We start from the raw sequence: 20,637 nt of genomic DNA, 5'->3' as shown, positions 1-20,637 counted from the left end.
AGTCACAGCAGCGGCCAGGACTGAAGTGTCTGGTTTGGTCAGGGGAGAGATCAGAGGTCCTAGGGCTGACCCAGCCTACCAAGCCCTATGGGGGTATATCTAAGAGGCACCTGGAGCAGGCATAAGCAGTAAACACAAACCCAGGGAATACCACTCCACTCGGCAAAACTAATACCCCTTTCCTGAGGGATAGCTTGGTATAGCCCCCATCTCAAGACACACAAAAGGAACGCTCCACCCTCCTCCCAGTCAGTTTTAGAACCCTTGCTGTTCCCCTGTCCCTGTTGTCATTGGCTCACCACTCACCTCCCCCTGCCTCCTTCCTGGTCTTGTTTGATCAACTGAAATGTATCTGAGAGGAATTACTGAGAGTCAAATGATGGGTAAACATGATAGTGGGGCAGGAGGAAAGAAAAAACGTAACAAGAAAGTAAAAATTAAACATAGGTATAAATATAGATGTGGGCATATGTAAATATATAAAGACTTTTTTTAAAGACACGCAAAAGAACCCAAAATGCTTTAAAAACACAGATATTCAAAGGCATTTTTAAGAAATCATCTTTTTAAACTTACCTGGGCGGCGGTACCCAGCATACCTGATCCATTGGCAGATAATTAACATAACAATACACATAGAAATGGCAACAGCAAACTGCCCTTTAAATAGGCTTTTCTCCTCTCCCCCATACCTCCACCCCTATTTGGACACCCCATCATCTGAAAGAACGGGTGTAAATAGTAAATAGACACAAGTCAGGGGGCTCCAGCCCAATCTGTAAAGCTAAGCACATAAGCCACAAGCCCTCTGAGTAGGGTATTGCTTTGTTCTGCCACCTAGCTAGGTGGGAAGTAGAGACCCCATTACCCCACCCCAAGTGGGTCACCATCGGAAAGAGCAAATCCCACTCCCTCCGACCTGATTAACCCGAGTCCTATTCTCTCAAGACAATTAACTTAAACCATAAGGATAGAAGACCCACAGCCATACCACACACCAAAATAATCCCCTGAGCCATAATCTCAACACTACTCCAACACCCTACCGGATCACAACATACCCTACCAGATCATGTCATACTACCAGACACTGGCCCCAACTGCTTAAAAAACCTCTGCTACACATAGTAGTCCTGGCTCCCTCCAGGGACACAGAGTGGGACACAGCTATTCTTGCTGGTTCTCTTGTTGCTCTGTGTTCCACCACTCCTATTCCCTCCTCATTTTTAAAAAAAAGTTGAGATCTATTCTTATAATTCATACTCAATTGAGACTTCCTCATTTGTAGTACATAAGAACAGGGGAGAAATAGATATAAATAAAAATATACTACTTTGCTGTTTTACTCTCAATTTCATTTGTTTATTTTCTAGTCCCTAAAGACACCATCAATCCAGAAGTTAGCACTCACAACAGAGACAAAGCTCCAGGGCACAGTTTGAAGTGCAAACAGACATCCGTTAACAGCTGTCTTGCAGCTTACTCCAGTATTATTTTGAAAACTTTTGCCTCTAGCCCTTCCTTTAATTGCCCCCTCTCTAAATATCTAAAGTTTATTTCATGCCCTATCTTTTTGTTTCTCATTTCTTCATGTCCAACCTTTTCTTTCCTTCTCATCCTCATAAAACCAATAGCTGACACTATTCTTACATTTTAAGAATAATTTTTCTATCAAATAATAGTACGCCTTCCCCCATCATTGAAAAAAGGCATTTTTTTAATCGAACTTTCCTTCTTTTAGCCTACCAAACAACACTACTTGATCATCCCCTTTTTTTGCTCCTCTTCTTTTGCCTATTGCTCCTTCCCTTCTCCCACAGCTAACATTTCCTCTCCCACTCTCTGGTCATGCCCCTCACACATAATCGAACACTCCCCCCCACACACACCAGATGCTTAATACAAACTGTCCACCACCCTCTACTGCACCACCTAACAGAGTTAACCACTCTGACATAACACCACTTCCCTAACACCCCTAATAGATACTCCAAGATGTCAAGGGAACAACAGAAGATACTACTGCACACAAAAAGACAAGAGACACAGAATGCCTGAAATGGAACAGGCTATGGATTTGCCAGAAAAAAGAATTTAAAAGAATGATGATCACACTCATGAAACATCTGAAGAAAGAGTCTGAAAGAAAAAGTGAAATATTAGAAAAGCTAGTAACCTCACTACATGCTTTAGAAGAAAAACTCCACACAGAAACACAGAAATCAAACACCACAGCAGCAGAATTAAGCAATACTTTAACCTCCCTGGTGGTCTAATTATGTCAGTAATTTTGTACCCAGAGTGGTACATTGTTTTGCATAAAATTTATTGTTTTATATTGTAGGCCTATAACTCTTAAGAAATTACTCATTTTAATCTCTCTAGTAGACATTCCAGGTATGATAAACTTCTTCTGACAGTTAACATTTACCCAAGCCACACTGGGGATTACCGCCAGGGAGGATAGAGGAATAGCATGATGCTATAAAATAACAGAAACAGAATCGAAGAGATGGACAAATTAGCGAGCTATAAGACAAATATGTGGACTCCAGCCTAAAAGAAGATGAACAAAGAATGCAAGAGAGACAGAAAAGCTTGAGAACAATGTGAGACACAATCAAGAGAAACAACTTGTTAATTACAGGCTTCCCAGAAGAAGAAAAAGCAACAAAAAAAATTTTTTTTAATCTACACACTGAAGAGTCCAAGAGCTCCTGTAAGAAAACTTTCCTCAAAGTCTAAAGGATGAAGAGATAATTATTCAGGAAGCTGAAAGAATCCTAGTCAGGAGAGATTCCAAAGGAATACTCCCAGCATATTGTAGTCAAGATGTTGAATATCAATGACAAGGAAAAAATTATAAGAGCAGCCAAAGGAAAAAAGATCATTTACATCAAAGGGTCGCATAACCTCAGATTTCTCAGCAGAAACCACGCAGGCAAGAAGGCAATGGGGGTGTGATAAAATAAGGAACTGATGCCAGGGGCTTGCATGGAGAGCAAATGTTTTGAGAATGATAAGGGTAAGGAATGTACAAATGTGCTTTATACAATTGATATATGTATGGATTGTGATAAGAGTTGTATGAGCCCCCAAGAAAATGATTTTTAAAAAAGAAGAAGGCAATGGAGTGATGTACACAGCATACTGGAGGGAAAAAAACTGTCAACCTAGAATCCTGTAGCCAGCAAAATTATCACTCAAATATGATGGAGAAACAAAAGTTTTCTTTTTTTTTAAACCTTATCATTTTTATTATATATGTTTCAGTAACTTGTATTTTTTTTAAGGATCAAGCTTATTGAATTCAAATTTTTTGGCATATCATTATTTTTTTTAATGAAAAATCATTTTATTGGGGGCTCGTACAATTCAAAAGTTTTCTAAGACAAGGAGAAACTAAAAGAATTCACAAAAACAAGACTACAATTACAAAAAAATACTCGATTGAGAACTATGACTAAAAAACCCAACACACAGCCCGAAACCAACATACAAGGCAATTCTTCACAAAAACCAACACACACAGATCAACACCCAAAGTAAACAAATAGCAAAGGATGAACAAAGAAACTAAATTCAATACTCATGCAAACATAGAACACACACATATAAAACAAAATGACAGTTACAAATATTTATCAATAATCTCACTATTAATGGACTAAATGCACCAGTAAAGAGACAGGGAGTAGCAGACAGGATAAGACACCTTACAAAGACATGAGCAAACTAAAAATCAGGCTAGACAAAATTAATCTGGGAAGATAACTTCAAGGCAAACAATGTAATAAGAGATAAGAATAAGCACTACATAATGATCAAGGGAACAATAGCTCAGGAAGCCATGATAACTATAATAAACATAATATGCACCCAAACTCATTCTATGAAGCCATTGTAACACTGACACCCAAACCAAGAAAAGACCCCACAAAGATTGAAAATAATAGACCAAATATCCCTCATGAACATAGATGCTAAAACCCTCAACAAAATCCTGGCCAATAGAATACAGCAGCAGATCAAAAATATAATTCACCCATGACCGTGTGGGATTTATTCCAGGTATGTAGGGATGGTTCAACATTAAAAAAAAAAAAACGATCAATGTAATTCACAAAAAAAGGCAAGAAATCAAAACTACATGATCATATCAATAGATGCAGAAAAGGCTTCAAACAATATTCAATATCCATTTATGTTCAAAATACTCAACAAAATAGGGATAGGAGGAAAGTTCCTCAACATGATAATAGCCATATATGAGACTATACAGCTACCATCATGCTCAATGGGGAAAAAAAACTAGAAACATTCCCACTGGAAACATGGACCAAGCAAGGATGTCCCCTCTTACTACTCTTAATCAATATCATGCTGGAAGTTTTAACTAGAGCCATCAGAAAACAAGAAAAAAATCTAGGGAATACAAATAGGCAACGAAGAAAAGCCACCAATTGCAGATAATATGATCCTACATAAAGCCCATTAGTCTGCACAAAAAACCTGCTGGAAGCAATAGAGGAATTCAGCAAGCTTAACAAGATACAAAGTTAATAACCAGAAAACAGATTAAATGTATGCCAGCAAAGAGAGCCACAAAAAAGACACTCAGAAATCAATACCATTCACAATAACCACCCCAAACATGAAATACTTAGGAATAAATGAGAGAAACAAAAGAACTATACAGAGAAAACCACAAAATACTACTACAAGAAACTAAAAAGGACCTACATAAATGTAAGTATCCCATGCTCACGGATATGCAGACTAGATATTATGAAAATGACAATACTACCTAAAACAATCTACAGATACAATGCAATACCAATTCAAATCCCAAATAAATTCTCTACAGAAATGAAAAAAACTACTAATTTCATATGGATAGGTAAAAGACCCAGGATAAGCAAAGAACTTCTTAAAAAGAACCAAGTAGGAGGCCTGGCACTGCCTGACCTGAAAACCTACTACACAGCCACAGTAGTCAAAACAGCCTGGTACTGATACAATGAGAGGTACATAGATCAATGGATCAAAACAGAAAACCCAGACATGAATGCATCAGCCTATAGACAACTGATCTTTCACAAGGGACCTAGAAATATCCAATGGGACAAGGACAGCCCCTTCGACAAATGGCACTGGCCACATTGGATTGCCATCTGCAGAAAAATGAAACAAGACCCATACCTTTCCCCACGCAAAAAAAGAACTCAGAATGGATTCAAGCCCTGAAGCTAGACCCCAAAGCTCTCAACATCATCAAGAAGGCTGGAGCAAACTGAAGGGCCCTGTTGCAGAGCCTACATAGACTACCAAGTATAATAGAGTAGCCACCACGCAGACGACAAAACAGACCACTGGGACATGCCGACGATACATCACTTATGCATCTCAAAGACTTCACCCAGAGAGTGCTACGAGAGCCCACAGATTGGGAATTTTTATTTTTATTTTTTTACCAATGACACATTGGCCAAAAGGATAATTGCCAAAATATATAAAACTCTACAAAAGATCAATAAGAAAATTACAAGAAATGGAAAAAAGACAGGAACAGACTTGAAGTACAAATGGCTAACAAACACATGAAAAAGCTACGATCACTAGCCATCAGGGAGATGCAAATTAAAACCACAATGAGATACCACTTCATACCCACAATGCTAGTCAAAAAAAACCACCAGAAAACAAATGCTGGCGAGGATGTGGACAGATCAGAACTGGCATACACTGTTGGTGGATTTGTAAATACACACAGCCACTGTGGAAAACGATACAGTGATACTTAAAGCAATTGGGAGTTGAAATCCCATCTGCTCCAGCAACACCACTATTAGGCATTTACCCTGAAGGAATAAGAGCTACAGCACGAGTGGAGGTACACTCCCACGTTCATAGCAGCACAGGTCACAAGAGCAAGAAACTGGAAGCAGCCTAAACGTCCAACGGAAAAATGAATAAAGAAACTATAGTGCATCAACAATGGAGTACTGTGCATCCCTAAAACACGGATGAAAGCATGCAGCACCGCATGACATGGAAGGACCTGGAAACCATGATGCTGTGTTAGGAATTTAATTACAAAAAGACAAGTATTGTGTGAGTCCACTCGTATGAGAAGAAACACCAACAAATCTTGGGACCAATGCCTGAACAAAAGGCTACTTACCGGCCATAAACCACACAGCACCTCCCTTTTGCGCACTCCACAAGAGCCAACTTGGAGGAGACCTCACATTGTCTGTGGAGTGACGCCCTCAAGAAGGGGAAATGGGAGATGACCATCCACTTGAGGCTATACAACACTGAGACAAAGCTGGGGCAAATCAGGGTGGCCCCACCATAGCACTGAAAGGAAATCCTTGCTGGAAAACCAAGCTAAGAGCAGGGGAGGGGAACTTGTACATTTTGAAGGAGACACCGAGTTTTGTTGGTGAGTATGGTGGGTGATAGGGAGAAAAAGTAACATCTCATATCGGGAAGAGGTGCTAAACAATGACTGTAGGGAACCTGGGGGGGCCAACGGACCAGAGTTTATGTTCCTGGGTCGACTCTATGAGTACAAGCCTCGGTGAAGCATGCCATGGACTAGACAGCATGATGACCTTGGACGCTGACCATACAGGCAGCATGGCATTATGCAGGGCCTGCACCAGAAGGACTTAACATAGAGGTCTGGCTGAATGAATTGAGCCCTGTCCCAAAGTTGCCTACACCCCAGGACTGAAGACAGGTATTTGGGAGAAGAAGCAGAGAGGGACCACCCCAGGACTGTGGAAGTGGCAGTCACTGGACCTTGGGGGTAACCCTCGGCTTAGAGATGTTCAGTGGAAACAGACCCAGAATCACCTTGAGACCGCCCTCACAGTGACATGACAGGTTGTGATCTGTTGGTTAAGGAACTGCTCAAGGAAGAACTGACCCAGGAAGTTTTCCTCTGGCACCAAGCCTCATACTCAGCAGAAGCAGAGCTCAATAGAACAGGAGATCCAACTGCGCAGGGAAACAATCCTGGGCCACGCGCCCGAGGTGGGTCTGCGCACGCATAGATTCCTCACGCCAATACTGTCCAGTGCTCTGTCCTTTGGAAAACTGAAGTCATCAATGCAATCACCTTATACCCCAGGGGTGACTGACAATGTTGTACCTCTGTTTATATGGGTTTTTGTTTTCCTGCATTTTATTGTTGTTTATTGTTTTTTTTCCTCTTTGGTTGATTTGCTGGTTGGTTTGCTGCTGGTGCTAATGCAGTGGGGTCATGTGGGGTTTTGAGTGTGTCATGAGTCAACCACCAAAGCAAACCTCAGTCGTGCATATTCCATGGGCAGTCAAATGGATTCTGGGCACCTACTTAACCCTAGTCCCAATACAAGAAAAGTTAGTTCTGAGAACGGCCCGCTCGACACTTCCCTTCCTGAAATGATCACTGAAGATAAGGGAGCTACAGCAAAGTGTGGTGAAGAGAGCAGGCGATGCTATTAATCGGAATAGTGTCTGGGGTCTTAAAGGCTATATTCAAACAATCAGCCATAAGTGGAGGAGTCATCTAAGTCCACATGGAAGAAGCAAGCAGCTTGTGCGATCCAAAGATGACCATAACAAAGTTCAAATATGACGAAGGTAAGTATGAGAGCTTAAATTGTGAACACCCAATTTGTGGAAGGCTGTGGAGGGCAGTGGGAGCCCAAAACGCAACTACAGAGTGTCTAGTCAGGTTAAGCTCTCCGCAGACCCCCTCTGGCCACAGGCAAAGGTCTGAACAACCTTACACTCGTAGATCATTGTAATCCTGACTAGGCTGGATAAAATGTGATAGTGGGCCAGTGGACCTCCTTCTAGACCCAACCTGAAGTTCTTCTAGGTGCAAAGACCTCTTGCTTGTTCCTGGCTTCTTAAATATTGATGGAGGTCTTTTCTTTCCTGCTCATTGTAGCATTTTTCTTTATGTTACTTTTGTTTTATCCTTACCACTTCAATTCATCTTTGTTCTTTGTTTCTGTTGGGCTTAACAGTTTATAAGCACAGAAGGGGTGGATGCACAGAAAAAATAACCGATGCAAGAGTTTGTAGGGGATATAGGGTGGGTACGGGGAGATGTAATAAACAGTGAAGGTGGGAGGGGGAGGGAACACTAGAAAATGTGAATACACAGCTCATTTTAAAGGTGATTTAGTCAAGAGAGAAAGAAAAAGTGTTCTGGAAATTGATTGTGGTGATGATTATACAGTTCTTCATAACACGACTGAACGATTGAATCGAATTTTGTGCCAATAAAAGGGAAAAGAAGCAGCAGCAGCTACTGGGTAATCCAGGCCTAACACCCGACGCACAGAGCCTGGCGCAGACGGAAGGAGCGGTTGTCGACCAGAGGAAGGGATGGGGACAACCGTCACGGACACAGCAACTGTAGTTGTAGTGACCATGGAAGTGTTCTGAAACGAGGTGGCTGCAGTGGTGAGTCACTCAACTGTCCCCTTACAAAGGTGGTCACAGTATGTGCATTCCATCTCAATTAAGTCTGAAGGCTGGTAGGGGGGAAGGCTCCTCCCCAGGACTGCATCATCGGCAGAGGGCACCGAGAAAGAAAGCCCAGCACTTCACCAAGACCAAGATAGCTCAGGGGATGTTGGCCCAAGAGCTGAAAGGACTTCAAGACTCCTTGGGGAGTTAAAGCAGAGCCCAGGGTAATGTTCTCAGAGAACTGGGTTTCTTCAAGGTCTGGACTCCTTCGTGAACAAAGGCTCAGTACAGGTGGGTCCACAGCATGACTGCGCGTGTCTGAAGGAAGGCATTGGAGGTACAGTGCATCACCGCCACACCAGAGGGCCGGGCTGAGACAAACTCCCATCACAGACTTCCTATCACCTTCCTGAGCCTGAGCCTGCGCACCTTAGGCTGCCACCTGAGTCTGGGGTCTCTCACTGTAGGTCCACCCAGGAAGCCTGGGACCTACTCCACCCAGCTTACCTGTGCTTCAACCCAACTCAAAGGGCCACCATGGGGCCCCAGGCCCTAAAATCTCTTCCCAGAAGACTAGCCCCCAAGAGTGGTTCGAGAGGGCAATGGTAGCTGGCCTTTCCTCTCCTGCCCTCCCTCAACCAGGGCCATCCTGGCCACCATCACCTGAGTCCGGGCCCATTGGGATGTCTCTCTCTTCGGGGTTACGCTGCTCCCACACGCACGGCTCTTCCCTTGGCTCCACCTGGGGCGGCGCATCTGGCTTGGCTGTTGGGTTCTCTGCATCTGAAACAAGTCGAGGGAGAAGAAAGTGTTCGGGGAGGAGGGGGTTACCAAAGAGTCCAGATGGAGAGTGATGGCCCAGCTCCCCCTCTGAGACCTCCCAGCTCCCCAGGGCCCTCAGGTGGTCACACTTAGGAGAGTCAGTCAGTCAACAGAGACCCCCAGATCGCTCTGGTAGACAGGGCTGTGTCTGGAAACCATAAGCAGACCATGGCTGTGGAGACACCCAAGGCGGGAGGGACCCGAGGGACCTGGCTGAAAGTAGTTACTGAGTGCTCTGTTAACAGCTGCGTTACTAGGCTGTTCATTGTAAAACCCGTCTTCCTGGCCTGCAAACTAATACTCTTGAAGCTCCTTTGGTAATAAGGATGAAGCTATTCGCCCCAGTGGGGTGAGCACTGGCTGATAAGTATCCCGGCCTCAGAGAGGGCATCCTTACCCAGGGACATCAGGGTTCTGTAGTTCTCCTTGACCAGGTTGTTGTATAGTTCCTTCTGCCATCCATCCAGGCCCTTCCACTCGTCCTCCGAGAAGTAGACAGCGATGTCCACGAAGGTCACAGGCACCTGGGGCATCAGGTGTCCCTTGCCTCAGGCTCCTTCACGCCACACCCCCACCCTGCACTTGGGCTCTGCCCCTGCAGAGGTTGGCCTGGTTCATCCATTTCAGTGGAAGCTGTCTCCTGCCTCTCCCACCCCACCCCTACCATACCCCCAACAACCCTCATGGCCACTGCAGTCGCCCGTAGGTGCAGGCAGCATTTCACCAAACAGCCTGGCTTGTCAGCTCACATTCATGACTGGGCATCTAGAGCTGAAGTGTGTATGACAACCCAATGACAAGAAGACCAAATTCCTCACAATTGGACAGGAGGTAACGTCGTGGTAAACGAAGAGAAGACTGAAATTGCCAAGGATTTCGTCTTGCTGGATCCACAATCAGTGTTCATGGAAGCAGCAGTCAGGAGATCAACACACACGTTACAATGGGTCAATCTGCTGCACAAGACCTCTATAGTGTTGACAAGCAAGGATGTTACTTTGAGGACTAAAGTACACTTGACCCAAACCATGGTATTTTCAATTGCCTCATCTGGAATAAGAAAGACTGATGAAGAATTGATGCATTTGAATTGTGGTGCTGGTGAAGAATACTGAAAGACAGGCCTTCTTCCAAGACAGCTGGCCATTACTGGGAGGCGATAAATCGCCCTCATCCCATTGGGAGGATTCAGGGAAGTGGTGAAGGCTGCCCCTCCTCAGGGAGCCCTGTAGATCAGCCAATATAAGATGACTGGCAGCCCCCGGGGGAGGAAGCAGAGAAGTGAGCCGTGTCAGTGGGGCTTTGAACAGCGGAGGAACGGCAGTCACCCGCAAGATGTTATACCTCGCTGGGGTACCACTGACCCACATATAAGCCAAACCCCAGTTTTTCAGCATATTTTGGGGGCTGAAAAACTTGCCTTATACACGAGTATATACGGTAATCAGTATCTTGAGAAAGAAGTGTAAGATTGGAACTCTCACTTCTTGGTTTCAAAATCTACTTCAAAACTACAATGATCAAAGCTGAGCGGTACTGGCATGAGGATAAATAAATAGATTTAACAGAATAGAACTGAGAGTCTACATATGAACCCTGATATTTTGGTTGATTGAATTTCGTGACAGAGGGTGCCAGAATGATTCAACGGGGAAAGACGAGTCTTTTCAACAAGCGTTGCTGGAACAACTAGATCTTCACATGTACGAGAATGAACTGATAGCTGTAAATCATAGTGTACACACACACACACACACACACACCAACTCCAAACATAATGTAAGAACTAAAACGGTAAAAATATTTGAAGAAGACTTGAGTAAATATTTGTGATTTGGGTTTAGGCAACACCTTCTTAGATATGACACCCAAAGCACACACAACAAAAATATAGGAAAATAAACTGGACTTCTCCATATATATATATAGAGAGAGAGAAACATAGAGCCTATTGACTTGGTTCTTTGAAAAAAAAAAAAGAAAAATCAGCTTGAGAGGTTTTCCCCCATAAGCCTTAAGGAGTAACCCTTTCCCTAGTTTTTCACCCCAGAGGTATCCATACTTCTGTCCAGGCTGATATTTTATGGGTAAAGCTATAAACAACTGCTGGTCTGATATGTTTTGTCTGGCCTTGGGCTGCACCCTGCCCTCTAATTGATCTGTTTAATGCACATTCGCACGTTACAGGAATTGGCCAATGTTCTTAAACAAAGGATTACATGGCCTAGCAGGGACGGCACTGTAACACGAAGAACAAAGAACCAAAAATGGTCACATTGGACCTATCAGCAACATCAGGATAAAGAGAAAAACTAAAATGGCCAAAGATTTCAGTTTACATGACGCTCATGCAAGCAGCAGTGAAGAATGAAACGGCACATTGCAAGGGCACGTATAAGCACAAGACCTCTTTGAAGTGTAAAAGAGCATCGCTGTCACTTGGAAGGCCACTGAGGAACTTCATATGTGGAGAAAGTAAAAGGTCCTTAAAACCAAAGTGGATGTCAGAAGAGACCCTGAAACCTGCACTTGAACATCGAGAAGCTAAAGCTCATGGAAGAAGAAATAATGAAATAAAAGTTTGAACAGAAAAAAAATTTTTGAATAGAAATTTTCAAAGGCAGTTTGAGAAGACATCACAATGAGATGTGCAAAGCCGAGGGTGAGGAAAACAGAAGGAAGAACATGCTCAGCATGTCTCAAGCTCAAAGACCAAAAGAAAGAATTCAAGCTGAAGGCCGTCATATTGAAGGGTGCTATGGACAAAACACTGAGCTCCGTAGAAATCATCCACAGAAGACAGAAGGGATGCAGAGTCACCGCACCAAAGAACTAGCTGACAGTCAACCATTTCAAGAGGAAGCCTATGACTGAGAGCCAGTAGTAATGAGGGAAAAAATCCAAGCTACTCGGAAGATAGTATGGACAAAACAAAACTCCAGGAATTAATGGAATACCAAATGAAATATACCAACAAACGGCGCACTAAAAAGACTCACTGGTGTATGCCAAGAACTTCGGCAGGCAGCTACCTAGCCAGCCAAGTGGAAGAATCCATATTTGTGCCCATTCCAAAGAAGTGAAAAAGAATGTGAAAAAATGATCAAATAATATTACTATCACATGCAAGTAATTTTACTGAAGATAATTTAAACATCAGTGGGAGCTGCCAGAAATTCAAGCCAGATTCACAAGAGGATTCAACGCGAGGGATATCACTGCTGATGTCAGATGGATCTTGGCTGAAAGCGGAGAATCCCAGAAAGATGTTTACTTGTGTTTTATTGACTATGCAAAGACGTTCGACTGTGTGGATCCTACCAAACTATAGATAACGTGCTGAGTAAATAATCTGAGAAGCTGGGCTATGTCAACAAAAATGTGACACCAGACTAAATAAAGGCTTATGAAGAACCTGTGATATGCTGATGACACAACCTTGCTTGCTGCAAGTGAGGATGACTTAGAGCACCTGCTGATGAAAACGAAGGACTGTCCCCTTCAGTGTGGATTACAACTCAATGTAATGAAAACAAAAACTCTTCACAATGGAACCCACAAATAACATCATGGAGAAAAGAGTGAAGTTGCAAGAATTTCATGTTGCCTGGATTCACAGTGGATGCTCATGGAGGCGGCAGTCAAGTGATCAAACATGTTGCATAGGGTAAATCTGTATCGAAAAGCAAGGTCATCACTTTGAGGACTAAGGTGCACTTGAGTGAAGTCCTGGTGTTTCCATCCCCTCACGTGTAGGAATGAACACAGTGCACTGGAGGGCTGATGCATTGCAACGATGGCGCTGGCAAGGAGGACTGACTGCCAGAAGAACAAGCAAGTCTGTCTTGGGAGAAGTAGAGCCAGACTGCACCTTAGAAGTGAGAATGAAAAAAAGAAGGGAGAATGGTGTGACTTCAGCTAACATATTTTGGACTCTGTGATAGGTTCTGTATCAACTTGGTGGGGTCAGGATTCTCTGTGGTTTGGCAATTACTGCCTAGTAATCACCATGATCTGACCGAACATCATGTAATCACAGCCAATCAGTTGTAAGTCTCCATGATGAGTAAGACAGAGTGGAATGCCACACTCTTACTCAGATCACAGTCCATTTCATTCAATCAATGGAAAGGACTCTTCCTCAGGGATGTGGCCTGCTTCCAATATAAGTGGATGCTGTAGAAAAGGTTGTTTGCCTTATGTTAAATCTGGATCTTATCAGGCTCAACCTCTGGTTCTTGGGAATTGAGCCAATGGCCTGTCATATTGCCTGCCAATCCGGAGTTGTCAGTGGTCTGCCATCTGACCTGCTGACCTTGGATTCATTCACATGAAGCCACCACTGTGTGGTATCCTGTTCATCTTAGGTTCATTAAGCCCCTGCAGCTACTCATGTCAGAAGAAATCTCAACCTAACATCTGACCACAGGCTTGGTACCTGCTTGGGCTTTGACTTGCCCTCTTATATAACTATGTGAGTAATTTTTTATACATCTCCCTTTCTCTATGGCATATGTGTGTGTTATTCTGCTGCACAGATATATATATATGTATATGTCCTTTTCCTATATATATGTACACACACATACACTTAACTGGTTTACAGACATGTTATCAGTAAAGACAATCCTTGGAAAAGGACATCTTGCTTGGCAAAGCAGAAGGTGCATGGAAAAGAAGAACTTCATAAGATGGATGATTGACACAGTGGCTGTCACAATGGTCTAGAGCAGCGGTCTCCACCTTCCTGAAGCTGTGACCCTTTCATACAATTCCTCATGTTGTGGTGACATCCCAACCATAACATTATTTCCGTTGCTACTTCATCACTGTAATTTTGCTACTGTTAGGAATTGGGCAATCCCTGTGAAAGGGTTGTTCGACCCCCAAAGGGGTCTCAACCCACAGGTTGAGAACTGCTGGGCTAAAGCCTAACAATTCTGAGGACGGCTCAGAACTGGGCACTGCTTTATTCTGCTGTACACAGGGTTTATCCGTCAAGACCACTCAACAGCACCTAACCAGCACAAGGTGCACCTGACTCAGCACCTCAGACTACTGTGAAAGTTGTCACTGCAGAAGGAAGAATAAAGAAAATCGGTGTATTTGAATGATGGTGTTGGTGCAAAGTATCCACTACATCGTGGACCTCCAGAAGAACACACAGATCTGTCTTAGAGTAAGTACAAGATAGTGGGACTTGAGTCACATTTGGACATGTCAGGAGAGACAAAAGCATCATGCTTTGTAAAGTGGAGGGTCAGTGAACAAGAGGAAGACCCTCGGTAAGGACTGACACCGAGGCAGTAAGAATGGGTTCAAGGAGCATCAATTATGAGGCTGGAACGTGATCAGGCAATGCAGTGTTCTGTTGCACACGGCTCACCATGAGTTAGAACTGACTCAGTGGCACCTCGGGGACAGACAATGTGCAAACAAAGTGAAAGTGGCCGTGGCAAAGGGAAGGGTCCATTTGTATCCCTGGTGGGAAGGCCGTGCCTTGAAGGTAACAAGCAGTTGGATATATATGTACCTCACCAAAGTTTGTGGGCAGGAGAAAGAAGGAAGCAAAGGGGCACCAGAACAAGAAAGAGAAGAGCAGGGGGTGGGGTGGCAGCGATGGGCCTCCTGAGGGCTCTGCCATGATGCCTAGAGCGGGCAGCTGAGAGAACTGGACAAAACTGCTACACAGGCAAAAGCCAAACGAAGCTCTTAGCTTCTGCATGCTAGGATGGGAGGAAGCCTGTGTAAGGATGGTGTATGTTTTCCTGCAAGATTTAATTTCTTATCACGTAAATATTCCAAAGCAGGCTGCCTCGAGGTTTTGGCCAGCCTTGTTAATAAATCAATGTTAATAAGATTGATTTACTGCTTACAATCACTTTATTCAAGTTTTACTGAACTTTTTATGTAAAAACTAAAATCAATTGAAAAAAACAACTGCTAAACTGCCAACGAGCCAGTCAGCTCGCCCTGGAGAAGCTGAAGGCAGGGAGGCCTGACAGGACTGAGAGGGAGTTCTGATGCGCTTGAATAGAGGCATGTGTGGCAGAGAGCAGCGCTCGTTTGTAGGACCGTGAGGAGCTGAGAGCGCTGGCCGGTGAGAGTGCTCCTGCACAGCAGGGGCTGGAGTGGGAGTGGCAGCCAGGGGCCACGATTCTTTGGGGAGCCTTCCAGGCTCTGCCTATGTGCTTCTTGTTCCCAAGTTACAATAAGCCACGTAACAGGGAAGCTGATCTGTGAGTTGAGTTCGGTACAACCATTACATCACATGACGGGGCCTCAACAGAGAGGGGAGTGTTGTGGGCTGGCAGCTAGTGTCAGAATTGGTCGAGGTTGGCAAAAGAGTTGTGTGACCCACCTCATAGGAATCAGCCCTCAGCTGGCCTTGGTTATTACCTATCCCCCACGTAGTTAGATGGATTCTGACAGTACTACTGTCACTGTTACCCACTGATCAGGGAGCTATGTCCTCAGCGCCATGAAATCACGCCTATTTCACAGACAAGAACGCTGAACTGCAGACCTGTGGGGATGGACTGATTCACTTCTTTCTAGAGGAGTTAGTTAAGTACAAGGACAAGAGCTTGCTCGACCAGTAATGTAAAAACCAGCGTAACTCCCAACCACCACTTTACCCCTTCATCTTTTGAGAGCTCAACTAAAGACTACCCTGTCCAGTGCAGGCCACAGAGTGCCACAGAGACTGCTGTGAGCTGAAGCGTACACTGCACAGGTTTCTGCCACCGCTTTCAAAAGACGTCAGAAATCTACCCACAGCAATGTGTGGCCCAGATATAAGTCCAGACCCAGAAAATATTAAAACCAGCATTTTTGAAAGAAATGGAAGTGTGAGCCATGACTGGATCTTTGAGTAGATTGATGCTCTGTTGTTGCGTGGTGATGTGTTTGATTTTTCCAGGGGTTGGGCTAAGGCTTTAGATGGAACAAACGACCAAGGCTTTAGATGGAACAAAATGAGTGACAGACAGACGTATGTGTTCCTTAAGCTAGTTTCTCTACGACTGTATATATCTTAATTTCTGTGAAGACAAAAGGAGAGGGGAGATTTGGAGACCATTCTCTCGAGGACTGTTGCTGTACAGAGAAGCAAAGGCTTCCAGGTGGTCAAGCAGGAAGGTCTTATATCAGAGGCAGGCAACACTAGGACTCTGTCCCACCCGGGGGCAGGAGCCAGAGGGAAGGACTGAGGGCACAGAGCGGGAGGGCCAGGACAACTTCCCGGAGCAGGGGAAAAGATGAGCGAGGTGTGTGTGTGTGGGGGGGGGGGGGTGTACTGGAGAGCCCAGATGGGTGGAGCCTTGAGCACAGTCACAGGTAGGAAAGGTCACAGCCGCTTGTGGAGGTGCCCGGTAGAGTGGACAGTGAGGCTGCTAAGTGTAAGGAGGTGTGATGGACCAAGGAAGAAGGGAGGTGTTGGTTGTCGTAGGGGAGTAAATGCACTGGGAGCTGAGATATTATGCTAAGGGCCCCACTGGTGAGAATACAAATGGTGCAGGATCATATCTAAGAGCTGCAGGACATCATAACACAGGGCAGGAGCAGGTGGTAGAAGGGTGACCACTTAGGGGCCACAGCATATACAGCAGAGAAGGGCTGAATGGGATCAGGGTTGTGCTGATCTCTGCTGGCCCCACTCCACCCTGCCTTGGGGACACATACCTTGGGCACCTCGCCCTTGCTGCCCGGGGGCAGCCGCAGTACCCAGAAGTTCCTGTTACGCAGCAGGTTCTCCATGTTCTCCAGTCGCCGCTGCAGTAGCCCGTACTCCTGCAGCAGCGTGCCCAGCACGGCCCACTTGCTCTCCATGTGGTTCCCGAACTCCACGGCCGTCTTCTCGCAGTCGGCCAGCTTCTTCTCGGCCGTCCCTGTGCGCCCCTCCAGATTCAGCAGCTGGCTGGCTTGGGCGTCCACCTTTCTCTCCACAGCCTGGATGGCAGCCACCACGGTCCAGAGGGAAATCTCAGCCGTGGGCAGCTGGGGCTCTCGCATCATGCGGTCAGGGAAGACAGGGGCCCGGTCTGGGAAGGGTGGGAACTGGAAAGGCACCGGCCGCCTCGTGTCCATGTCCCACTCCTGAGCCTGTGGGCAGAGTGGGGCAGGGGAAGGGGCACTGTCTGCATCTCAGTTGAGCAGGGGTGACATTGGCCCCACTTAGCAAACGGGGCTTAGAAAAAGAAGGCACACTGTGGTGTCTGGCTACGTTTCCCTGTCCCCTGGCTACGGCCAGAGCGGCCACCTCCCTCCTCCCAGCACTGCCTGGGGGCCAGCTTGGCCACAGTAACAGCGCCTGGACCCATGCCTGAGATTCCTGCCCAGAATGTCACAGGGCACTTTCTGTGAGCACAACAGCTGCCTTCCTCAAGGGCCGGACTTTAGGATAAACGCCTGACAATAGGATCAGGGCTGTTCCGCTCGCTGCGCCCGGCAGGTTTAGACAGGACTGAGCTGCTTCCAAAGCCTGGAGCCCAGGGGAGTGGCGGTCCTCTGCAGTGCCCACACTCTGCTGCGGAGCTGCTTGCGCTGCTGCCTGGAGCCCATCTCAGGGGGGCCAGAAGAGAAGAGATCCAGACCCCAGAGAAGGACAGGGAGCAACTTAGTTCCCCACATAACGCAGAATGCCATCTATTCTAAAAAAAATATTTCCCCAAATAAAAATACTTTACCAAAGCCTGTCCCTCACGGGGATGGGGTGCAGCGTACCCCAGCTCCTGAGTGGGCTGAGAAAGCAGAGCTCCCAGGCTGACCTGCTTCCTGGGAGGGTGGGGGGGCTACCCATGGTGGGCATTAAGTTAACTCCGACTGTGTCAACCCCATTGAAGAGTGGCTCCAGGGCCACACCGGGTGGCTGGAACTTCCCACAGCTGGGGCAGGCCGGTGCTGGCCAAGATCGTGGGTGGCATTAGCTAGGCACCAGCACACTCAACTGTCCAGAAGCCTGCTTGGGGTGGTGTGGGCACATCCACACCCTCACATTTGGCGCACTGTGACAGTGTACTGGGCACCCTGCAGCTTTCCGGGGGTGACTGTGCGGAGAAGAAACGGCCCTGGAGACACAGGTCTGTCACAAGCCAGCGCTGGCCGACGGGCTCCATCCAAGCCCCTCGCTGGGCCTGGGGAAGGCGACACTGAGGCCGAGGCCAGCCTGGCTTTCACAGGTGTGAAGCCTAACGGGGGAGTGGCCACAATGTGCGGGGGCGCTGTGCAAAGAGACTTCCGGAAGCTCTGCGACCTTCCTCAGCACCTGCCTCCTCCGGGCCCACACGTGGCGCTGCCCAGGGCGTGAAGAGCAGGGGAGGGTGGGAGGGGGCTTTGTGGGTGCACCAGGCAGGAGAGCACAGGCCGTATGCACAAAGCCGCCAAGCTGAAGCGGCGGTTCCGGGCCGGTCCACAAGGGCCTAGTCTCAGCCCAAGCCTGCGACGTGGCTGGTTTGGGCCGAGGGGCGGCCCTGGCGTTCGCACTGCGGCTCAGGATGTTCAAGTGCAGCGCGGCTCAAGTGCCCCGCTGGGATGCTGGTGCCCGGGGGTAGCACCACTCTGCGACGCGGCGCCGATGGCACCGTGCACACGCACAACCATGTGCACACCCACCCACACCGACACTGGTGCTTGCGCGTGTACATCTGCGCGCTTCCACGTGCAACGCAGGCACACTCAAACCTGTGTGCACACTTTCACCGGGCACACGCGCGGACCAGCACTCGGGCCCCGCGGAAGCTCGGCCACAAGCCTCTCCCGCAGGCTCAGCGCGACGAGCCAGGCCTGGTTCCTGTGAGAGCCCGGCCGGTGTCACCGCCCCGAGTGGCCGCCCCGTAGGCGCAGGCCGGACTGGAGTGGGGCGCAGGGCCACCCATGGCTCCACGCGGGGGGCGCACTGCCGGCGAGACCCCTGGGCCCCTCAGCGTTGGCCCGCCTGGACCTGGGGCCCACGTCCGCGCGGGCCAGGTTCTCGAGTGCCTAGCGCCCGGCCGCACCCCAGTCTGCGCGCGCCCCGCGTCCCCAGCGCCTTGGAGCCCCGCGGCCCACCGTCCGGGCCCGCGCGCGCCCCCTCCCCACCACCCGGGTGCCCCGGGCCAGCCACCCCGCGCCCTGGCCCGGCCCAGTGGCGGGAGGCGGCCGCGGCCCACCTGCATGGGGGGCATCCCCTCGGCCATGTCCGCGCGCAGCGCCGGCTCCGGCGGGCACACCTCCTCAGGGGGCAGCGCCTGCGCCCAGCTCCAGCCGCCGCCGTCCAGCCCCAGGCCCTGGATGCCCAGCTGCTGCGGCTGCGGCCGTGTTGACACAAACTGCATCCTGGGAGCGCGGTTCCCCTCGCGGCCGGCCGAGAAGGAGGAGGCTCCCCGACGCCGTCCCCGCGCCGGGCCGGACAGCTCCATCTACAGCCCGAAGGAGCAAACTGCCCTTGGCGCCCGCCCCGCCCCCGCCGCGCCGCCTCCCCGCCTCCCCTTCCGCCCCCGAAGCGCCCCGGTGGCCAAGGAGGGCCCGCCACCCGGAGCCACAGGGCCAAGGTGGCCCGGGAGGCCTTTCCCTGCAGATCGCCTTGAACTTCAGGCCTAGTCGGTGGCAGGGCGGGGAGCGGCCCTTCCTTCCCCCACCCCAACCCTGCAGGTATACTTGAATGTCCCCTGTGCGCCAAGTTGGCTTGCCATAGGGTGACCGGGGCTTCAACTGCAGCAATAGCACCCACCAGAGTTAGCCCTTAGCCTACATAAACACTGAATACCCTGGTCTCCCAATAAAGACGTAGTCCAGATTGGACAGACCCTGGGGCCTGGCCCCAGGGAGCACACATGTAGTTACATGAGGAGTTACAGCCCCTTAAACTGTCAGGGGCAGTTCTGCCCTGTCCCATTGGATCGCTATGAGTCTGCATCCACTTGAGGCAGTGAAAGTGAGAGGGGGACCAGGTCTGCCCTGTCTTGGGGTCAGCACAGGGAAAGAGGCAGCTGCAGATCCTGGAGCTTCCCCACCCCTGGCAGGCACATCTGTGGTCCTGACTCCCAACATCCACTCCTTACTCCACCACCTGCAAGGGCAGGCAGCAACTGCAGGAGACTGAAAACCAGAGCACAAGGTACAAATGTGGGGTCACAAAGCTTTTAAGGACAGCCTTTCTTTTTCAGACCCAAACTTGCACTCAGCACAAATACACTCACACTGCTCACCTCTTCTGAAGATTCTGCTTTATACCTATTTAAAGTTTGGAGAAAACACCAATTTTCCTCTCCAGTGTTACTTTCTTGCCCACTGCCGTCCTGTGGGTTTCGACTCAGTGATACTGGCAGGACAGGGGGGAGCTGCCACACAGGGCTCCAAGGA

The 20,637-nt window shown here is 47.9% G+C and overlaps 1 protein-coding gene across 1 annotated transcript in view; it reads right to left on the bottom strand.

Annotated features, from left to right (window-relative positions):
• The window catches only part of ZNF282 (zinc finger protein 282), a 28,966-nt gene extending 9,300 nt beyond the window's left edge, over positions 1–19,666 (bottom strand). The window contains exons 1-4 of the mRNA XM_075558776.1: positions 19,446–19,666; positions 16,981–17,400; positions 9,695–9,821; positions 9,139–9,258 (exon numbers count right to left, since the gene is read on the bottom strand). Of these exons, the coding sequence (XP_075414891.1) occupies positions 9,139–9,258; positions 9,695–9,821; positions 16,981–17,400; positions 19,446–19,610 (832 nt within the window). The 5' untranslated portion in view covers positions 19,611–19,666. The remainder of the gene's footprint in view (positions 1–9,138; positions 9,259–9,694; positions 9,822–16,980; positions 17,401–19,445) is intronic.
• Positions 19,667–20,637: the final 971 nt, after the last annotated feature.

This window comes from Tenrec ecaudatus, chromosome 9, assembly GCF_050624435.1.
Source record: "Tenrec ecaudatus isolate mTenEca1 chromosome 9, mTenEca1.hap1, whole genome shotgun sequence".
NCBI lineage: Eukaryota > Metazoa > Chordata > Mammalia > Afrosoricida > Tenrecidae > Tenrec > Tenrec ecaudatus.
This window is presented reverse-complemented; position numbering and strand designations above follow the sequence as displayed.